At 36.0% G+C, this 17,296-nt stretch overlaps 3 protein-coding genes across 4 annotated transcripts in view; 2 read left to right on the top strand and 1 right to left on the bottom strand.

Annotated features, from left to right (window-relative positions):
- LOC124159251 (catalase) overlaps nucleotides 1-11,297 on the top strand; it is a 57,443-nt gene extending 46,146 nt beyond the window's left edge. For both annotated transcript variants that reach the window (XM_046534931.1, XM_046534932.1), the window contains exons 2-10: nucleotides 2,048-2,219; nucleotides 2,667-2,808; nucleotides 3,006-3,156; nucleotides 5,284-5,463; nucleotides 5,590-5,781; nucleotides 9,198-9,350; nucleotides 9,953-10,185; nucleotides 10,486-10,618; nucleotides 10,804-11,297. In XM_046534931.1, the coding sequence (XP_046390887.1) occupies nucleotides 2,048-2,219; nucleotides 2,667-2,808; nucleotides 3,006-3,156; nucleotides 5,284-5,463; nucleotides 5,590-5,781; nucleotides 9,198-9,350; nucleotides 9,953-10,185; nucleotides 10,486-10,618; nucleotides 10,804-10,917 (1,470 nt within the window). In that variant the 3' untranslated portion in view covers nucleotides 10,918-11,297. The remainder of the gene's footprint in view (nucleotides 1-2,047; nucleotides 2,220-2,666; nucleotides 2,809-3,005; nucleotides 3,157-5,283; nucleotides 5,464-5,589; nucleotides 5,782-9,197; nucleotides 9,351-9,952; nucleotides 10,186-10,485; nucleotides 10,619-10,803) is intronic.
- A 2,065-nt stretch (nucleotides 11,298-13,362) lies between these two features.
- LOC124159742 (putative nuclease HARBI1) lies at nucleotides 13,363-14,170 on the top strand. Its single transcript, XM_046535653.1, has 2 exons — nucleotides 13,363-13,389; nucleotides 13,502-14,170. Exons 1-2 carry the CDS (start codon nucleotides 13,363-13,365, stop codon nucleotides 14,168-14,170), a joined length of 696 nt encoding a protein of 231 aa, XP_046391609.1.
- An 80-nt stretch (nucleotides 14,171-14,250) lies between these two features.
- LOC124159743 lies at nucleotides 14,251-16,020 on the bottom strand. Its single transcript, XM_046535654.1, has 3 exons — nucleotides 15,353-16,020; nucleotides 14,984-15,070; nucleotides 14,251-14,873 (listed from the first exon to the last, which is right to left on the bottom strand). Exons 1-3 carry the CDS (start codon nucleotides 15,435-15,437, stop codon nucleotides 14,251-14,253), a joined length of 795 nt encoding a protein of 264 aa, XP_046391610.1. The 5' UTR covers nucleotides 15,438-16,020.
- Nucleotides 16,021-17,296: the final 1,276 nt, after the last annotated feature.

A 17,296-nucleotide genomic window follows, 5' to 3' on the forward strand; every position in this document is an offset into this window, starting at 1 on the left:
GGATTACAATTAAAAATTTCCCTGGGGGGGGGTTTATCCCCCACGCTGCGCAACTGTATTCAGGGGCAGTCTGACGCTGACCTCGTAGTCGCCGAGGGACCGTATATTAGGAGCCCCCCACAACGCTCGCGTCTATAGTGATGCGTATATAAATCGTGTTATAAAAAACATTCAGATTACGTGAACCAAATTTTTTGCCATTACAAAATTCCTCGTCGCCATTAGTTGCTTTATTTACAGCACACTCAGTGTAAGAAGATTATATAAAAATCGATTTAAATAAAGGTCTCAGAAGATAAAAGATAACATGATCCTTTTTGAAAGGATTATTCGAGAAGGTTATGTTGATGATTTTTTAAATAGATTTCATTGCAGTTTCAAGGAACAAATTCACTAAATAGATAATAGGGCCATATTATACATTTTTGAAATTTATTAGATGTGAAATCCTCAATTTTCAAAGTTTTTTTTCTTACGAAATTGCTAATTTTATAAACTTTTATGTAGTTTTAAAGAGCCGAAATAGCATCGAAGTTCATTTCCGGGCATTCAATTTCCTAAAATATTCCGGGAGAGGACCCCCGAGGGCCCCAATCACCCCAGACCACCCCTGTATGTTAAATGATTTAGTTTGTCAATTTATTTGTTAATTTGTTTTCTGAAGAACTAAAATCTAATAAAGCCTTTGTGCCGTTTTTGGGGCGTTTGAATTAAATTAATACCGAAATTGTACCATCAATTTCCTTTTTGATATTTGGTGACTAAATTCAATTGTCTTTCCCCGCAAGCTGTATGAATTTTTTTTCTCCAGATCTTCGATAAGCCCGCAGTTGATCAAGCGCATTTTTCAAATAAGAGGAGTTATATAAGCCGTTTCTCGGCAGCAGGACGTCGCGCAGGTAATCCTCATGTGCCCTGATCCGTATCTCGCACCTTGAGCCACTCATCCGTGCGAAACAGCATTGTCATCCTAGCTTGGGAATTCACTCCGGGGGGGAATACTTCGTCTCTGCATCATTCCGGAAGGGAACTCCACTGCGTCTCGCCAATTATGCATTCGTATCCTGTTATACTACGCCGCTGCTATTACGCAAACGGTTTTGATGGAATTTTTCTTGAGGATTAGTCACTGCGATTTTTTGCGTTTCACTTCATTTCGGAGAAGTAGAAACTTAGTCCGAGAAAGAGAAAAAGTTCTGGTGTTCACCTTGGAGGAATAATGGCTTGGTGGAGTAATGGTGGCATCGTTCACGGGTAATTCGGAATCCGGGTTCGAATCCCGGCCTTGCCGAATTATTTATAATGAGTCATTTGATCTTTAGTGTAAATAAAGGGACAAATATCGAAATTCGTCGCATAACTCGTGAAATCTTCTAGAGGGCATATATTTTTATGTAGAATGATGAGGCAACTGGAGAGACCTAATGTGCAAGAAATCATTTTTTGACCACCCGTAGGAAGGTGGAGATTTTGACCTATCTTAACACCAGTTTCCATACTACCCAGAAACGATCCTTTTGGAGTACATCTTATATTTAGGTGGATCCTGCAATAAATTTTGGAGGGAGGAGGGTTTACGAGAGTGTATGCAATATGGAATTAATGCATTGCATTAGGTACTAATTGAAGAGTTATTATCCTTTCCAGTGAATATTGTATTTTATTCCATATCATAGGGAACTTCAGTGAGAGAGTTTGGGAATTCTAATATTTTTCAAGAAAATATTTCATAATGCTTACTCTCGCAGTTTTTCTCTCTCATATGCGATATTTTATTTTCCACATAATCTACGTGAATTCATTTTTTTCATGAAACTGAACAAAGGTTTTTGTGCACGAAGAATAAACTATATATTTTTATGGAACTAATAGTGTGGATCATTATTGATTTTTTGATTAGTTTAGTACATTGTTTCCGTTAATTTTGTCATTGACAAACAAAGATACATGAATGCATTTTCGGCAAGTAAAATATATGATAGCATTTAACATAATAAATTTTTAAGATTAATTAATGCTATTTTTTATCTTATCTTTGTATGAGCAGCAAGCGGACAAGCTGACCACAGGACATGGAGCACCAATTGACAACAAGATATCCAGTCTTACTGTGGGGCCAAGGGGACCAATTTTACTTCAAGATGTAACCCTTATTGATGAACTTTCCCACTTCGATAGGGAGAGGATTCCAGAAAGAGTTGTCCATGCTAAGGGTGCAGGTGGGTTGAAGAAGCTGTTACTAATCTACATTTTAGTGTCATATTTACTCATTTTAGCTGTGCCCTCAAAAAGTCAGTGAATCCTTGTTTTGGTAGAAATTCAACCATCCGTTCATCATATGCATTATGTTTTAAAGACATTGCTAATTCTTTGCATTAGCCTTAAGCTATATTTTTTATTTAACATTCCTTGGTTACTAAGCATTTTCATTTGCATAATTCTGCCTGATAAATTACAATGAGAATCTGACGTTGACAATAGCTGTATCATAATGTAGGTTATTTAATTTTGTGAAAAAATGTAATTTAGCATTTGATGACTATTTTTCTTTCTTGAAGATTAGTTGTGAATTTAGCCTATAATTTGGCATTTGTATTTAAAAGCTTACCTGGACTTGATATGTTATGTGTACCCACATGTTAAATTTATTTTTGCCCTTCTTTCAGGTGCCTTCGGCTACTTTGAGGTTACTCATGACATCAGTAAGTACTGCAAGGCCTGCCTTTTCTCTGAAGTTGGCAAGAAAACTCCAATTGGTGTGAGATTTTCCACTGTTGGTGGTGAGAGTGGATCCGCTGACACTGCTAGGTAAGCAATCATGCTGGGAAATAAGAAAACTTCCTAGAAATTGTGCTTTTTATATTTTTAAACTCACAGAATTTTCATTTATGGTGAACCATAAGGCTTTCACTGCTGTTACTGAGCAATATTGTAGTAACTGGTAAATATTTCATTGTTGAATGCTTTGAGTTTAAGCTTTATTTATTTTATGAATGTTTTTTCAGGGATCCTCGAGGTTTTGCAGTTAAATTTTACACAGAAGATGGAATCTGGGATTTAGTCGGAAACAACACACCCATCTTTTTCATTAGGGATCCATTGCTATTTCCAAGCTTCATCCACACTCAGAAGAGGAATCCTGCAACACATCTGAAGGTGTGTAATGATGTATTCAATTAATTTTGATAATATGAATTTCATGAGAGTGATTCAGGATTGCTTTGTCAGGTATCATATTAATAATATAGTCAAATGAAATGAAAGACTAAACATTTTAATGGTCAACCAGTTTCAAGAAATTTGAGATCATCCTTAAGGTCATATCATCCTTTATTAGGATGATACAAACTTAGCCAATTTTGATTTTTAACTGAGTTTAACCGATTGCCAGTTCTTTTCTATTAATAAGAATTTACCTAATAGCCAAAATTACCAGAAATATGTAGCCTCCTCTAAAACAGCCTGATAATTTTAATTGATTTTAGAAGGACAAACAACTGTGTGCATTTGAATTTGAAGTTCAATTACCAAGGTGCTGATTGCTCTGCTAAAAAAATTGCATTGAATTTTCTTTGGTTTATTCTTATTATGTGGTGTTTAAATTAAAAAAAAAATGAGAAAGGTATAATGCAGGGTACATGTCTCCAACTTGTCTTATCTTGCCATCCTTTGACCTCCCCCAAGAATTACAAAGGATAATTTTACTATGTATTTTGAGTGTGTAGAAAGTGCCTCATTTAGATGTGTTTTTAAAGGAAGAGTCATGTTCAAAATTGTTGATCTTAAGCTGGCACCATGTTATTGTCACCTAAAGCCTGAAACACGCAATCATTTTTTTCGTCATTTTCGAGTGATCAGTCCAGCAATCACTCGAGTAATCACTCGGAAATGATCGTCGTCCCCAATTGATTTTTGCCAGCACTCAAATGATGAGGATTCCCGTCACTCTTTTCATCGCTCATCTGGTTGCTTTTTCTGTCACTGAAACACTATATCAGCCAATCAGAACGCATACCTGTATGCAACGTTTGACAATCGTGGGAATGACAAAGGTAAACATAAATACGCTATATATTTTCGTGATGCAGGTCCTATGACAACGAACTACGATATCGGAAATGATGCGAAAAGCAACAGTGGGATGGACTGTATAATTCAGAAAAATGATCACTCGAGCGATCACTTTTCCGGTCACAAAAAGCTCAAGTGATCACTATGAGGGACGGAACAAATGATCGTGTGATTCAGGCTTAACATTAATATGCAATGGGGGTTCAGGTTGATAAGGTGGTTGGAGTGCTTGTCTCCTATCTTGAGGGCCTGCGGGCTCAAATCCTGGTGGTGGCAAAGAGTTTTAAAAACTCTTTGCCCAAACATAATTTGGGTGTGGTATGGAGAGAACTTAGATAGCATCTCGTTCGTTCAGCAGATTGGACAGTAAAGTGGCCCTATACTGGTATCCTAGTTTATTATGTGCAAGCTCATGCCTGCAGTCATGCTTATTAGTTTTTCCATACAATTCCTTTTCAACCCTTCCCTCATTGTGAAAATGATTTTGACTGTAATTTACCTCCTCCCAATACTTTTTAATAAATATACAGCACCCAAGGCTGTTATCTAAGTGCTTATGTTGCTGATTTTGAAATTTTATCTTGTGGATTTTGAAATTTTATCTAAGTGCTTATGTTGCAGATTTTGAAAATTTATTTTCTCTGGAATTTCTAAATCAACTTTTCTATGGAATGGAATGCCACATTACAGAATTCGCATATTGCATTGTTATAGGGAAAGCTTGAGGAATTTATTTTGTAAATCCATTGTAAAGCAAATTATATTATTTACTTTATATTTACCCTGGCATTGACGCCATGACAACAAGGTAGTGGTGGATATTTGGCCGATGCTATCTTTCATTGGCCAGTGCATTCCAAATTACCTCTTTAGCCCAATGGGTATTACATATGGATTACTTTTATTTGTTTTCCTGGTTTCTACCTGTCTGCACTTCACAATCTAAATATCTAAATCTTTGCATGTATTTCTGTTAAGTTGTGAATCACGCCCCGTAATCAACTCTCATGCTTTTTACGAATGAATATAGTATTTGGCCTGTGCATATACAAGCCTTTTGCGTATACTTTTTTTTAAATTTTGGTTATTATTTCTCAGTCCTGTATGTAGATACTGTAAATAAATGATACTGTGAACTCGTAAGAAACTAATACCTTCTCAGTGAATGATAGACCTATATTATCTTATTTGCTCATTTTATTTATCCCTCAGGATCCTGATATGTTTTGGGATTTCATAACTTTAAGGCCTGAAACTACCCATCAAGTGTGCTTCTTATTTTCGGATCGAGGAACTCCTAATGGCTATCGATTCATGAATGGTTATGGCTCTCACACATTTAAGCTCGTAAATGCCAAGAATGAACCTGTTTACTGCAAATTCCACTACAAGGTAACTTTTATTTTACTTTGATTCAACAAATGTTATTGTGACTGTGTAGCACTTAAGCATTTTTAGTGCTTAAAAGTACTTATATAATATTTAAGGGTAGGATTTGAAGTCATTTTTCTTTGGTAGACTGATCAGGGAATCAAGAACTTGATGGCTGACAAAGCTGGTGAATTGTCTGCAACTGATCCAGATTATTCAATCCGAGATCTCTATAATGCCATCTCAAAAGGAGATTTCCCATCATGGACCATGTACATTCAAGTGATGACTTTTGCACAGGCTGAGAAGTGGCGCTGGAATCCTTTTGATCTTACAAAGGTATGTATGTGGTCTTTATTATTGTTTTGTTTGTTGAAGTATTTTACATTGACTTTTTCGATGATTGAACTATTTACCATGGCCCTCAGTTGTTTGTGAGCTACGGAAAGATACAGAAGGGATAAATGGTATAATGCTGGGGTGGGGAAAATGAATGGAAGGAGCATCACTTATAGGTGAAAAGCTATCTGCAGTTTAATGAAGGGATTATAAGGGATAAGACTGAGATCAAAAGGTAGATGCTGTGGTGGTACAGGTTTACATGCCAATTGTGGACTATGAAGATGAACGGATGTATGTGAGGATGTAGTGAGAGCAATCAAACAGGTAAGAGGGAAGAGAATCTTATCATTTTGGAAGATTGGAACGCTGTTGTCGGAGAAGGTTAATACGGAAGAATAATCTCAGAGAATGTGGATTAGGTCAACAAAGTGAAAGAGGAGAAATATTATACAATCTAGTGGTTGTGAACACTTTATTTAAAAATCTTAACCGAAGGGTATTCTTGTGGAAAATACCAGGAGGCATTAGAAAATTTAAAATAGTCTAGATCTTAGTGAAACGGAGATTTAGAAGCCAGATGAAAACTGCAGAAGGTATCCCAGGCCAGATATCATATCCCAGACCATACTTTAGTGGTAATGAAATATCACCTAAAAGAGAATTATCTGAGGAAACTGTATATAGAAATGAAAGCTAGAATGACCAGCATAGAATGGACCGCTTCACTCTGCTTCCCTTATATACAATAAATTGCCCCAATCAATTAAGTTAATTATATCTCCCCACACATTCAAATGTCAATTAAAGAAAATGTTGCTCAATTAAGTTTACTACTGTGTTAATGAATACTTTTGTGACCAACTCTAATGCTATGATTAGAGTATCTTGTAATATAATGTGTCTATATTGTGTAAAGTGTATATTTTTATGTTTTCATGACCATGTTCCATGTCAAATTTCCTTGACCAACGGAACAATAAATATAAATAAAAAATATATAAATAAAGCAGGATCGGCAGGAGAGAAAATCCAAGGTGAAAAAATTAGGATGCTACATTTTGCAAGTGATATAGCGATCATAGCAGAGACAGGGAGACTTGAAGACAATTGTATTTACTGTGGAAAGCATAATGACTATATATAAGCTGAAAATCAATGCAAAGAAAACTAAATTATTGGTCTGCAGTAGAAGAGGTGAGGACCAACCTGAAAGTAGGAAATTTAAAACTTGATAAGATGATAGAAGTTCTTAATTATCATTTTTCTTGTCTGATTTTTGAAATATATATTTTTTTTATCTTCTCTCACTCCAATAGAGGCTTAATTGTTGTATGTATGGCAACAGAGTCACAAGCTTTCTCAAGTAAAACGATGAAATAGTCCATTTATCGAAATATAAGAATAGTCCAAGCAAAGATGGCATTCCTCAAAATGAGGTCTTGTTACAGGTGAAAATATAAGCGTTGAACTTAGGAAGCGTTATATTAGGACTTACAGCAGGAGCATGTTTCTTTATGAAAGTGAGAGAGTGGCTGCAGCAGAGAAATCATTGTTGGAAGCTTTCGAAATGTGGTTCTGAAGAAGAATAATGGAAATATGTTGTCAGTAATGAGGAAGTTCTGAGAAGGTTAGGATAGAAGACTAGTCTTTTGATACCGTATTTCTCCGAATATAGTCCCCCTCTGAATATAGTCCCCCCCCCCTAATTTTGAGGCTTCAGTTTCGGGAAAAGTTAAATAAATGTGTTTGAATATAGTCCCCCCCTTTACTTTTACCACAGGCATTTTTGGAAAAAAAAGGGAGACTATATTCAGACATATGCTACACAATGAGATATGATGGAATAATGAAAATTATCGTTGAAGGCAGTAGCAGATACAGAAAAAATTGAATGGGGGGGGGGGGGGGGGGGGGTGCAAAAGATATCTTGAGCTGCTTTTACTTTTATTGTAATGAAAAATAATCAAGTCACATGCAAAGTTGAAGAAATTTTTATTTAAGCTGATTATATACATACACTAGATAATGCCATCTAAAAATATAAAAGAATTACAATTGTGGATCTGCAATGTTAGGCAATGCGGGTGGCACCGCAAAGGGGGGGGGGGGGCGCATGCCTCTTGCGCCCCCCACACCCCCTGCGCTGCCACTGGTTGAAGGACAAGTGGAAGGGAAGAAGGCAGAGTTAGGCCTTTGATTAAATACGTAGTGTAGGTGCTGAAAGATGCAAAACAGAAAAATTATGCAGGTGTTAAAATATTAGCCAGTAGGGGAAAATAGTGGAGAGCTACATCAAACCAATCTTAGGGCTGATGACTGTCGATAATGATGGGTCAATTTTGTTGAAATTATTTCCCCCCTTCAGTCCCTGCCCTTGTGGGTGATTAAAGTAAATCATTCATGGGTATCTGTAAAGATAATATGGTCTATCTCTTCTTAACAATTTCAGTGGGGGTGTACATTTTGAGTTCATATTCAATGGTGAATATATTATTTTGCTAATTTCATGTTTAAAAGACTGATTACCGTACAATTACTGTATTTCTCCGAATATAGTCCCCCTTTGAATATAGTCTCCCCCCCCTAATTTTGAGGCTTCAGTTTCGGGAAAAATTTTTAAAATGCGTCTGAATATAGTCCCCTCTCTACTTTTACCATTGGTATTTTTGGAAAAAAAGGGAGGACTATATTCAGACATGAACGGTATGTCATATAATCATATTTCTGCGGATAAAAAAATAACATTTTTTTAAATTTCATGACTTCCTAAGCAGTCATTTGCCATATCTTATACATATAATATGTATGAGAAATGGCAAATGTCCCAGTCAGGCCGCATTTTTACCCTCTGATTTCTGGCTTTTTCCATCTACCACAGCACCATTGTCCTCGTTCTTTTTCTATTCCATGTTCCTATCCCTTTCTTTCCTTATCTTTGAATTTATATGTATGTTTGCGCTTAAGGCGCCGTGTGAATGAATGAAGTAATATGTATTATATGTATTCATATTTTATATATCTGCCTAGAACGACTACTTCCTTAGCAATGCTAGGGGTTCAATTGATGATGACGGGCCAAAAAAAGAACCTTTCCCAGTGGTGACAGGGTGGGGGAAACGAAAGAACCGTCATAGGCCCCATGATGGTATAAGCAGTCATTTGCTATGGGCTGGGAGGCTGCACGACTGCTTAAGAAGTCATTGGCATGGAAAGTGTTAAATGCTAACCTTTCATAGAAAAACAGCCACAGTCATCAACAAATTTAATGAGGGTGTTAAAATCTTCCCTTGAAATGGTGGGTGAGAAGGAGATGGAGTACCTGACCAGGATGGAAACCTGATAAGATCTTTCTCCATCCAGTTATTTTTTCTAAATGAGCTCTTGAGTTGATTTTTGTTTCTGTTGTCTTATAGGTTTGGCCTCATGGCGAATTCCCACTGATTCCTGTGGGCAAGTTGGTTCTTGACCGCAACCCAAAGAACTACTTTGCTGAAGTGGAGCAAATAGCATTCAGCCCCTCTCATCTGATTCCTGGCATTGAACCCAGCCCTGACAAGATGTTGCAGGTGAATCAGAAATAATCCATATTTCAAGCATAATCACCCACATCCTTTGTTTACTAAAACTTGATTAAAGACATGAAAATGTCACCAGATTTATTGATGAACAGATGCATAAGTAAACTACTTATACATCAGTGTTGATTTTAAGTAGATCATTGTTCTAGAGCTTGGATCACAACATCACCTGGGACATGTCTCAGGATTTATTCGGGGGAAAAAAATAATGTTTACTCATACAACTTCGCTAACAGCATATTGTGTGGTAAATTTGAATCCTGCTGTGTGAATGGCGGTGAAATTCAGTTTTTTTCATGGCAATTAAGGTGAAGAGCATATTAGTTTGGTCAACAGCCTCTGGGTCCTTTTTTCTGTTTGCGTGCTAGAAGTATAGACTCAATTGGGTTTGAAAAATACAAGCTAATATAGTGAAATTATTCTGTGATGATTGGTCAAACTTTGATTGCAAGTATTGCAAAGGAATTTTTGTAAACCATCCGAGTATTTACATATATCAGTAACTGTTCTTTAATTTCAATATGTCTTGTTCTGTACCAGCTGTTTCTGAGAGTATGTAATACTCAAAATGTTGCCATGTTTTTTTGTAGGGTCGTTTGTTCTCATATGCTGATACCCACCGACACCGCCTTGGAGCTAATTACCTTCAGTTACCTGTGAATTGTCCGTATCGTTGTCCTGTCAAAAACTACCAGCGAGATGGACCTCAAACTTATCACAATCAAGATGGAGCACCAAATTATTTCCCTAACAGCTTTAGTGGACCAGTCGAGTGCCCCAAGGCAGCACTCGCCAAATTCAGCACCACAGGAGACGTACAGAGGTACATATAATCCGAAATTAGATTGTTTGCTCATGAAGGTTGACGAATATTGTTGCAGAAAAAACTTATTTTATATGATAGAGTACATACCAGGTATCATTTCTCTTCCTCATTTATTTTATTCTCAATAAGGCTAGTTGTTAAATAAGTAAGAAAAAATATTCATTGGGAATTATTATGGTGATGATAAAATATAAAAATTTAAAGTTCAAATTGACAATGTAATTCTACTTATAACCAGGTTGCCCATGAGAGGAGCAAAGAGGTGCATGTCTGATGATGGTTCTCTTTTTATTCTAGGTACAATGCGGATGATGAAGATAATTTTGGCCAAGTAACATTGTTCTGGAAGAAAACTCTTAAGCCTGAAGAGAGGGAAAGATTAGTGGAAAACATAGCGTCTCATTTGAAAGATGCTGCTGATTTCATCCAGGTAGGGTTTAGACAATCAAGTCTTAAAAAATCGTCCTTTTTTCATGATAAATATTTGTTAGTAAATGTATGGTACATCTAATTATATCTACATTTTGGAAGAATACAGATATCTAAAATTGGCTTAAATTTATCATGGAATATGGAATAAGACTGTAAGTTTGAAGCTTATTTTTATATTTTCAGGAGCGTGCTTTGAAGAATTTTAGCCAAGTTGATGCAGAGTTTGGTAGCAAGCTACGTGATGGCCTTAAGAAGTATGCTCGGCCTGGCTCAAAATTTGCCACTTCCAACCTCTAAAATGGCATTTTTTTATTCTTATAAAAATCAATCCAAAATATGTAATGGATTCTCAAGGAAGTATATACTTTGTGCTGGATAAATGGCTTGGGATTTTCATGATTACAAAGCCTATAGTTGATATGAATTTTGTAAAATGCAAAAAAATATTAAGAGGTTAATTTGGAAGAGTTAATATTTCCTTGGTATCATTAAATTGGATAAAAATTTTCACACTCAAGTGCAATTGCAAAACCATTGTATTAAAAATGGAAAATGTAGTTAGTTGCAAATTCTATGGTGCTGTTTTGTTATATTTTTATATGTTTTTTTTATTGGTTGTGGGAGTACTGTTCGTGTAAGTTTTGTGACGAAATAAATATTTACGTATTATTGTTTAACTGTGTATTTACTTATTTAACGAATCAATAACTGGTAATAAGCTTACTTTTGAAAGTTATGGAATATGTAGGTTATTTTAATTGTAACGGCTGTTACTAACAATGGTAATTCATTTTGCTCTGTGCTTTTAATTTTTATATTGATTTTATTAAATTTTTTAAAGGGGCTATCCCACTGAAGATGGTGAAAATTAGTTTAAGCAATGCACTTCGGTATTTATTTTGTTTTTTTTTTTTTCACTGTAAAATAACAGCTTTTGAACATATTATCAATCTTTAAGCTGGTGTTCCACCCATGGAAAATGGAATTATTTCAATTGATCTTTCAGGCAGCAGAGTGTTATGTACATTTTTACCAATATTTTTCAGTTGGTTATGATTATTTGAGGTATTAATTTGCAGACATGCTAGGATTCCTTATGATTTCTCTCATATTGACCCAAGGCATACTTGCATACTATAAATCGCTACCTTGGTTTGACAAGGTTCTAACTGACCATCGGCTGGTTTTGAGAAAAACCTTGTCAAAGTTTTAAACTGCTCTATTTCTATTATTAATAGGAATTTATTTTTGATTTTTGGCACATACACTAGTGATACACTAGTAATTATTACTTTAAGAAAATATGTTACATATTTATTTTATTTTTTTACATGTTTATATGAGTAATAAAATAATTAAAATGCAGTTAGAACCTTGTCACACCAAATGTTAGTTTTTTCTCCTTGCAGTTGGAACTTTGTCACTGTTCTAAATCTGTTATTATTTTACATAGAGGAATAAAAACCGGCGCAACACATAGAGAAACATAAACGTAGTTATCTTGAATGAAAACACCAAATTTTGCAAAAATGTCAGTTAGAACCTTGTCAAACCAAGGTAGCGAAATGTTTACATAAATATTCAAATTCTGAGCCCTTTTTCAGAGAAAGGTAATGGTGAAGATATAAAGACAATATTATGGCACTGCCCTTTGGATCAGGGCATATATGTATTAGGAAATCAAGAATATGAAGGCAAAGCTAATCAGGAACCATAATCAAAATAATGTCAATGAATCATGCATATGAGGTCACTACTGAGACATGCAACCGTCTATTATAATTTTAGTGTAACCATTTATTTCAAAATTAAAATATGGAGGGGTGTTCTTATTAGAACTTACTTACTGTAAGCTTCCAATGGGCGCATTCAGCCGTCGGAGCCGCTCTGGAGCGGCTCAAGGGTAGGTTTCCGAGCGCTCCGAAAGAGCGCTCTCATTCCGGTGAATGAGTAGCTCAGTTGCTACGATCCGGAGCGGGAAGTTTGTTTTGAAGATTTTCGAAGTGGCGTCTGTGCTGCATTCTAAATTGACAGCAAACATATAATATTATGGATCAGCAAGCGCTATTAGCTGCAATAGGATTTCTAGATCAAGATTTGAATTATCCGGATATTGCAAATGCTGTAATCGGCGAATTTGACGATAACAGAAGGGACATAATTCGTAATAACGGAGATGTACCCCCTCGAAATGAAAACTACTTCGAGGAAACCGTTCCTCGATACACAATGGACGATTTTTATCGTCATTTCAGGATGCAGCGACAAACATTTGAGGTAGGGATATGGCTTTTTTTAGTAGTCTTCAGTATAAGTATACCTTTTAACTTTATCACAAACATATCTTTAGATACCATTGTCCACTAAGCTGCACATACGTTATTATTTCACATTTTAAACGGTTTATTCCAATCCTTCAGAGAAATGTGATGTAGAAAATATATTTCAGCATAAGAATTTATAAGTGCATCTTACTTATTAAACTGCACATGGAATTTTAAACCCAAATTTTTTTGTTGTCAGCTATTAACACTTGCCTTGGGGAGGCAAAATAACCCGCAAGTCCATATAATACCTTTCGAGAAAAAGGTTCTTTTGGGAATCTGGCTTCTGGCCAAGCCAGAGAGTTTTTTAGCTGCAGGAGACAGATTTGGTCTTGCCCCAAGTTCAGCTCATGCAATATATAGTCAAATTGTTGATGGTGTAATGAATTTGATGGATGATGTAATCACTTGGCCCAACATGCAAAGCTCCACAGCCATTGCAAATGTAAGTTGATACAAGAGAAAGAAATAGTAATACGTAAACTGCTTAAGTTATTAATTGCTCAGCTAATTTTCAGTTCTATAAAAATTACAATTTTCTCCTGTTATTTCATCAGGTATTTAGGGAACGCTCGAATGGTATGCCTGGTGTTATAGGAGCCATCGATGGATGTCACATCCCAATAAAACAACCTGAGGCCAACCCAATAGATTTTTACAATCGGAAAGGATACAATTCCATAATTTTACAAGCCGTATGTGATCACGAAATGAAATTCACTAACATTACTGTGGGTATGCCTGGCCGAATGCACGACTCAAGAGTCTTTCGAAATTCCCCCCTGTACAGACAAATGATGAATGCTGCCCATCCTCTGATATCACCTGAAAACCACTTAATTGGCGATAGTGCATATCCCCTCCTTGGCTCCCTACTGACTCCTTTCCGTAATAATGGACACCTTAATGCTGCAACAGTGAATTACAGCACTAAACTGAGCAAAATACGCTGCATAATTGAGAGAGCTTTTGGACTATTGAAAGGAAAATTTCGTCGCCTTAAGTACCTAGACATGAGTGATGAACTCCTTATTAATAAGACAGTCGCAGTTTGTTGTATTCTGCACAATTTTATTTTAAATAATGAGCGGCTAAATGTGGAAGAATTCTTAGAGGAAGAAGCAGCAGAAGAGGTTCCAGCAGAGATGATGCCCAATGAAAGGGAAGGAAATGAAAGAGGGCAGCACAAAAGAAATTATATCGTAGATTTATTAGTGAGAGTTTAATAAGTAAAAGAACAATTTCAAAGAACAAGGCATACATCATTAAATAAAGAAGGATTTAAATAATTTAAATGTAATATATATCATTTTTTCATGTTTTCAGCTATACACTTTAAAAGTTGATTTCTTTCCGCTTGGATCGCATTATTTTTTTCAATTGCTGAAACTAATTTTTTTAATTCATTTAATTTTTCCTTTTCAACATCCAATTGCATTTTACGGTAAGCATCAAGTTTTTTTTGTTGAAGGTGTTTTTTTGGTGGCATGGCTCTTTTCTTATGTAAGCTGGGTGAGGATTCGGCATCTATTTCTGGAAGGGGGTGGGAAGTTGAAGGCTGTGGTTCTGTGGGTAGGGGCTGATGGCGTGTTGGTGAGGTGTCTGTAATAATGCTGGAACTTATTATGTTTGAAATATTTACGGTCTGGTCATTGGCAAAAAGGTCAAGGAAAAAATCGTAATGCTCCCACCGTACACTATTTCGGCCAGAATTTTTATGGTTGTCTTTGAGGCTGGTAAATGTTCTTTTAAGATTTCTAAATTTTTTGTCCAAAACATCTTCGGAGAAATTGTAGCCTTTTTCAGTAAAAGTTCTGGAAATTTCCTGCCATAAATCTTTTTTTTTAATTTTTGGATCTCTAAATGAGTCTACTCTCCTCCTATACTCCTCCAAAAGCAAGAGGGTCTGCTCTTTCTTCCAGTTCGGACCTAAAAAGCGATTATATTGTTTGTAAAGATTCATGTTATTAAATTTCATGTATTTCAAGAGAATCAGATTGGCTGTTACAGTATTTTAATTTTTTTTAACTGTTACCAACCTGCACACGAGCTTGCCTCTGTGGACGGAGTCTGTAGCTCAGCTGATGCTAAATTCCCCTTAAAATATTCATCGGCAAAAGCCGCATCTGTGAAACGATAAATATTAAATGCAACCCAAAGTTCCAATATCACTTATGATTTGATTAGCTCTAACTTGGTATTTCTAGATATTACCTGATACCTGTATATCATAATGTATGATCAAAACTCACCGGATATGGTGCTATGATTCATTTGAAAATGAATTTACTCAACTGCTGAATATTTATCTTCTAAATATGTATATTAGAATCCCACTTTCCAGGCATCATAAAATATTCAACTACTATAAAAATATGCAAATGATAAGTAGCAAAAAATAAATTTACCTTCCTGAATTCTTTTATGTATTTCCTCCCTATCCGTGATGGCATACCGACTGCCATTTAGGTCATACAGTATTGTCTGCTCCATAGATTTACTGAAAGAAACATTTAAAAATGAGAGAACTCATTCAAATATCTTATTCGATGTTTAGTGCATCTTCATCATAGAAATACCCTACACTAGATGAGTAAACATTTCAATAGATATCACGAAAATTGTTAAATTTTGAGATTTGGCAATTATTCTAACCTCTATATTCAGTATGAAGGTATTATACCACGAGGGACAAAATCGTCATTACAAACCTTCCTACTATGTGCAGCTGCGGAAGATAAATTCTTGCATAACAACACGAAATGCCAAATTATATATTATTCAACACATAAATGACAATTACAAAAATTAGCTTAATTTTATATGAATAAGTATATTTGAAAATCAAATAAATTTGTTTTAAGCCATTTCCCTACCTCCTACCTCCATTTATTTATCCTTAATCATGGAATACTTACTTTTACTCTTCAAATTTCCGCCATATTTTGCCGCTCCGTGAGCACTGAGCGATGATTTATTACGCTCAGAAAGATGGCCGACCGCTCTCACTGAGCGTCTACTGAGCGCACGCATTCAGCCGAATCGCTCCGGAGCGGATCCGGAGCTGCTCCGTCGGCTGAATGCGCCCATTGATTATGTCCCCCAAGGGTGTAATTCATCATCACTGGTTCATCAACAATCCTAAGATTGGTTTGATGCAGTTCTCCACTCAATTCTCCTATCAACTAATCTTTTCACACCTACGTATTTCTTCTCTTTCACATCCTTCTTTACCTGTTCCATATATTTTGTTTGACATCTTCATTTTTTGTTCTTGCCATCTTGTCGCTCAAGAGCTGCCTTCATCAGGCCATAATGTCTCACGATATGGCTTATTAAGGTTGTTCCGTCTTCTTATCAAGGTTTTCATAAGGCTTCTTTTCTCTCTTACTCAAATTGGGAGTTCCTCATAACTTAGTCAATCCATTTGATCCTCATCATTCTTCTGTTGTACCACATTTTGAAGGCCTATAACCTTGATTTCTCTGCTGCAGTCATTGTCCATGCCTCACCTGTGTACAGGAGCATACTCCAAATTTAAACTCTGATAAATCATTTCCTTACTTCTATGTTTAAATTTTCCTCTGTAAGTATGTATGTAAATCTGCTCTCTTCCCCTTCGGCTATTCTGCTGTTAATTTCTTTTTGCTTCTCCCATTGCTAGTTATCCTGCTTCCCAAATAACAGAATTCATCGACCTCTACCAGATTTTATTTCCATGTTTCAGTCTTGACTTCTTCTCTTGTGCTACATACGAATAGCTTGGTTTTCTTTGTACTTATTTTCAGCTTATATTTACCCATTACCCTACCCATATTAACCGTAATCTTTTTCAAATCCTTCTCTGTCTCTGCTATGACAGCTATGTCATCAGCATGCTAACTTTTTCGCCATGGGTATTCACTCCCAAGACCTCTTGTATTTCAGTAATGCCTTTCTCAATTTACACTTTGAAAATTATGCGTGACAATGAAGTCTTATCTCACTGCCGATTCCTTCAGTATTGGATCCTGATCACTACTTGGTTTTTGCATAAATGTAGATGATTCTCCTATCTTTGTGGATAACTCCAATTTCTTTCAGGATTCCAGGCATTGTGTTCCAATCCATATTGTCAAATGCCTTTTCTAAATCCTTTAATGTTGGCTTGTTCTTTTCTATTCTCTCCGTATGAGCAGCCTAAGGTCCAGTATTGCTTCCCTAGTGCCTTTGCTTTTTCTGAATCTGAATTGGTCTTCATCCAAGTACTCTTCATTCTATTCTTGTATGGATGGTCCTTGTTGGTATCTTCGATGCATATGGATTATAATGTTCCTCTTGGAGTCCTTTGATATTTCACCCGTTGAATACAT

Source organism: Ischnura elegans, chromosome 5, assembly GCF_921293095.1.
Source record: "Ischnura elegans chromosome 5, ioIscEleg1.1, whole genome shotgun sequence".
Lineage (NCBI taxonomy): Eukaryota > Metazoa > Arthropoda > Insecta > Odonata > Coenagrionidae > Ischnura > Ischnura elegans.

What these genes read in the sequence shown, in the direction of transcription:
- LOC124159742 (XM_046535653.1), top strand. Translation starts at nt 13,363, where the DNA reads ATGCAAAGCTCCACAGCCATTGCAAAT. An exon ending in GCTCCACAGCCATTGCAAAT is followed by an intron (nt 13,390 to 13,501) that starts GTAAGTTGATAC and finishes TTATTTCATCAG; the next exon opens with GTATTTAGGGAACGCTCGAA.
- LOC124159743 (XM_046535654.1), bottom strand. Translation starts at nt 15,437, where the DNA reads ATGGAGCAGACAATACTGTATGACCTAAATGGCAGTCGGTATGCCATC. An exon ending in ACATAAAAGAATTCAGGAAG is followed by an intron (nt 15,071 to 15,352) that starts GTAAATTTATTT and finishes ATCGTTTCACAG; the next exon opens with ATGCGGCTTTTGCCGATGAA. An exon ending in AGAGGCAAGCTCGTGTGCAG is followed by an intron (nt 14,874 to 14,983) that starts GTTGGTAACAGT and finishes ATCGCTTTTTAG; the next exon opens with GTCCGAACTGGAAGAAAGAG.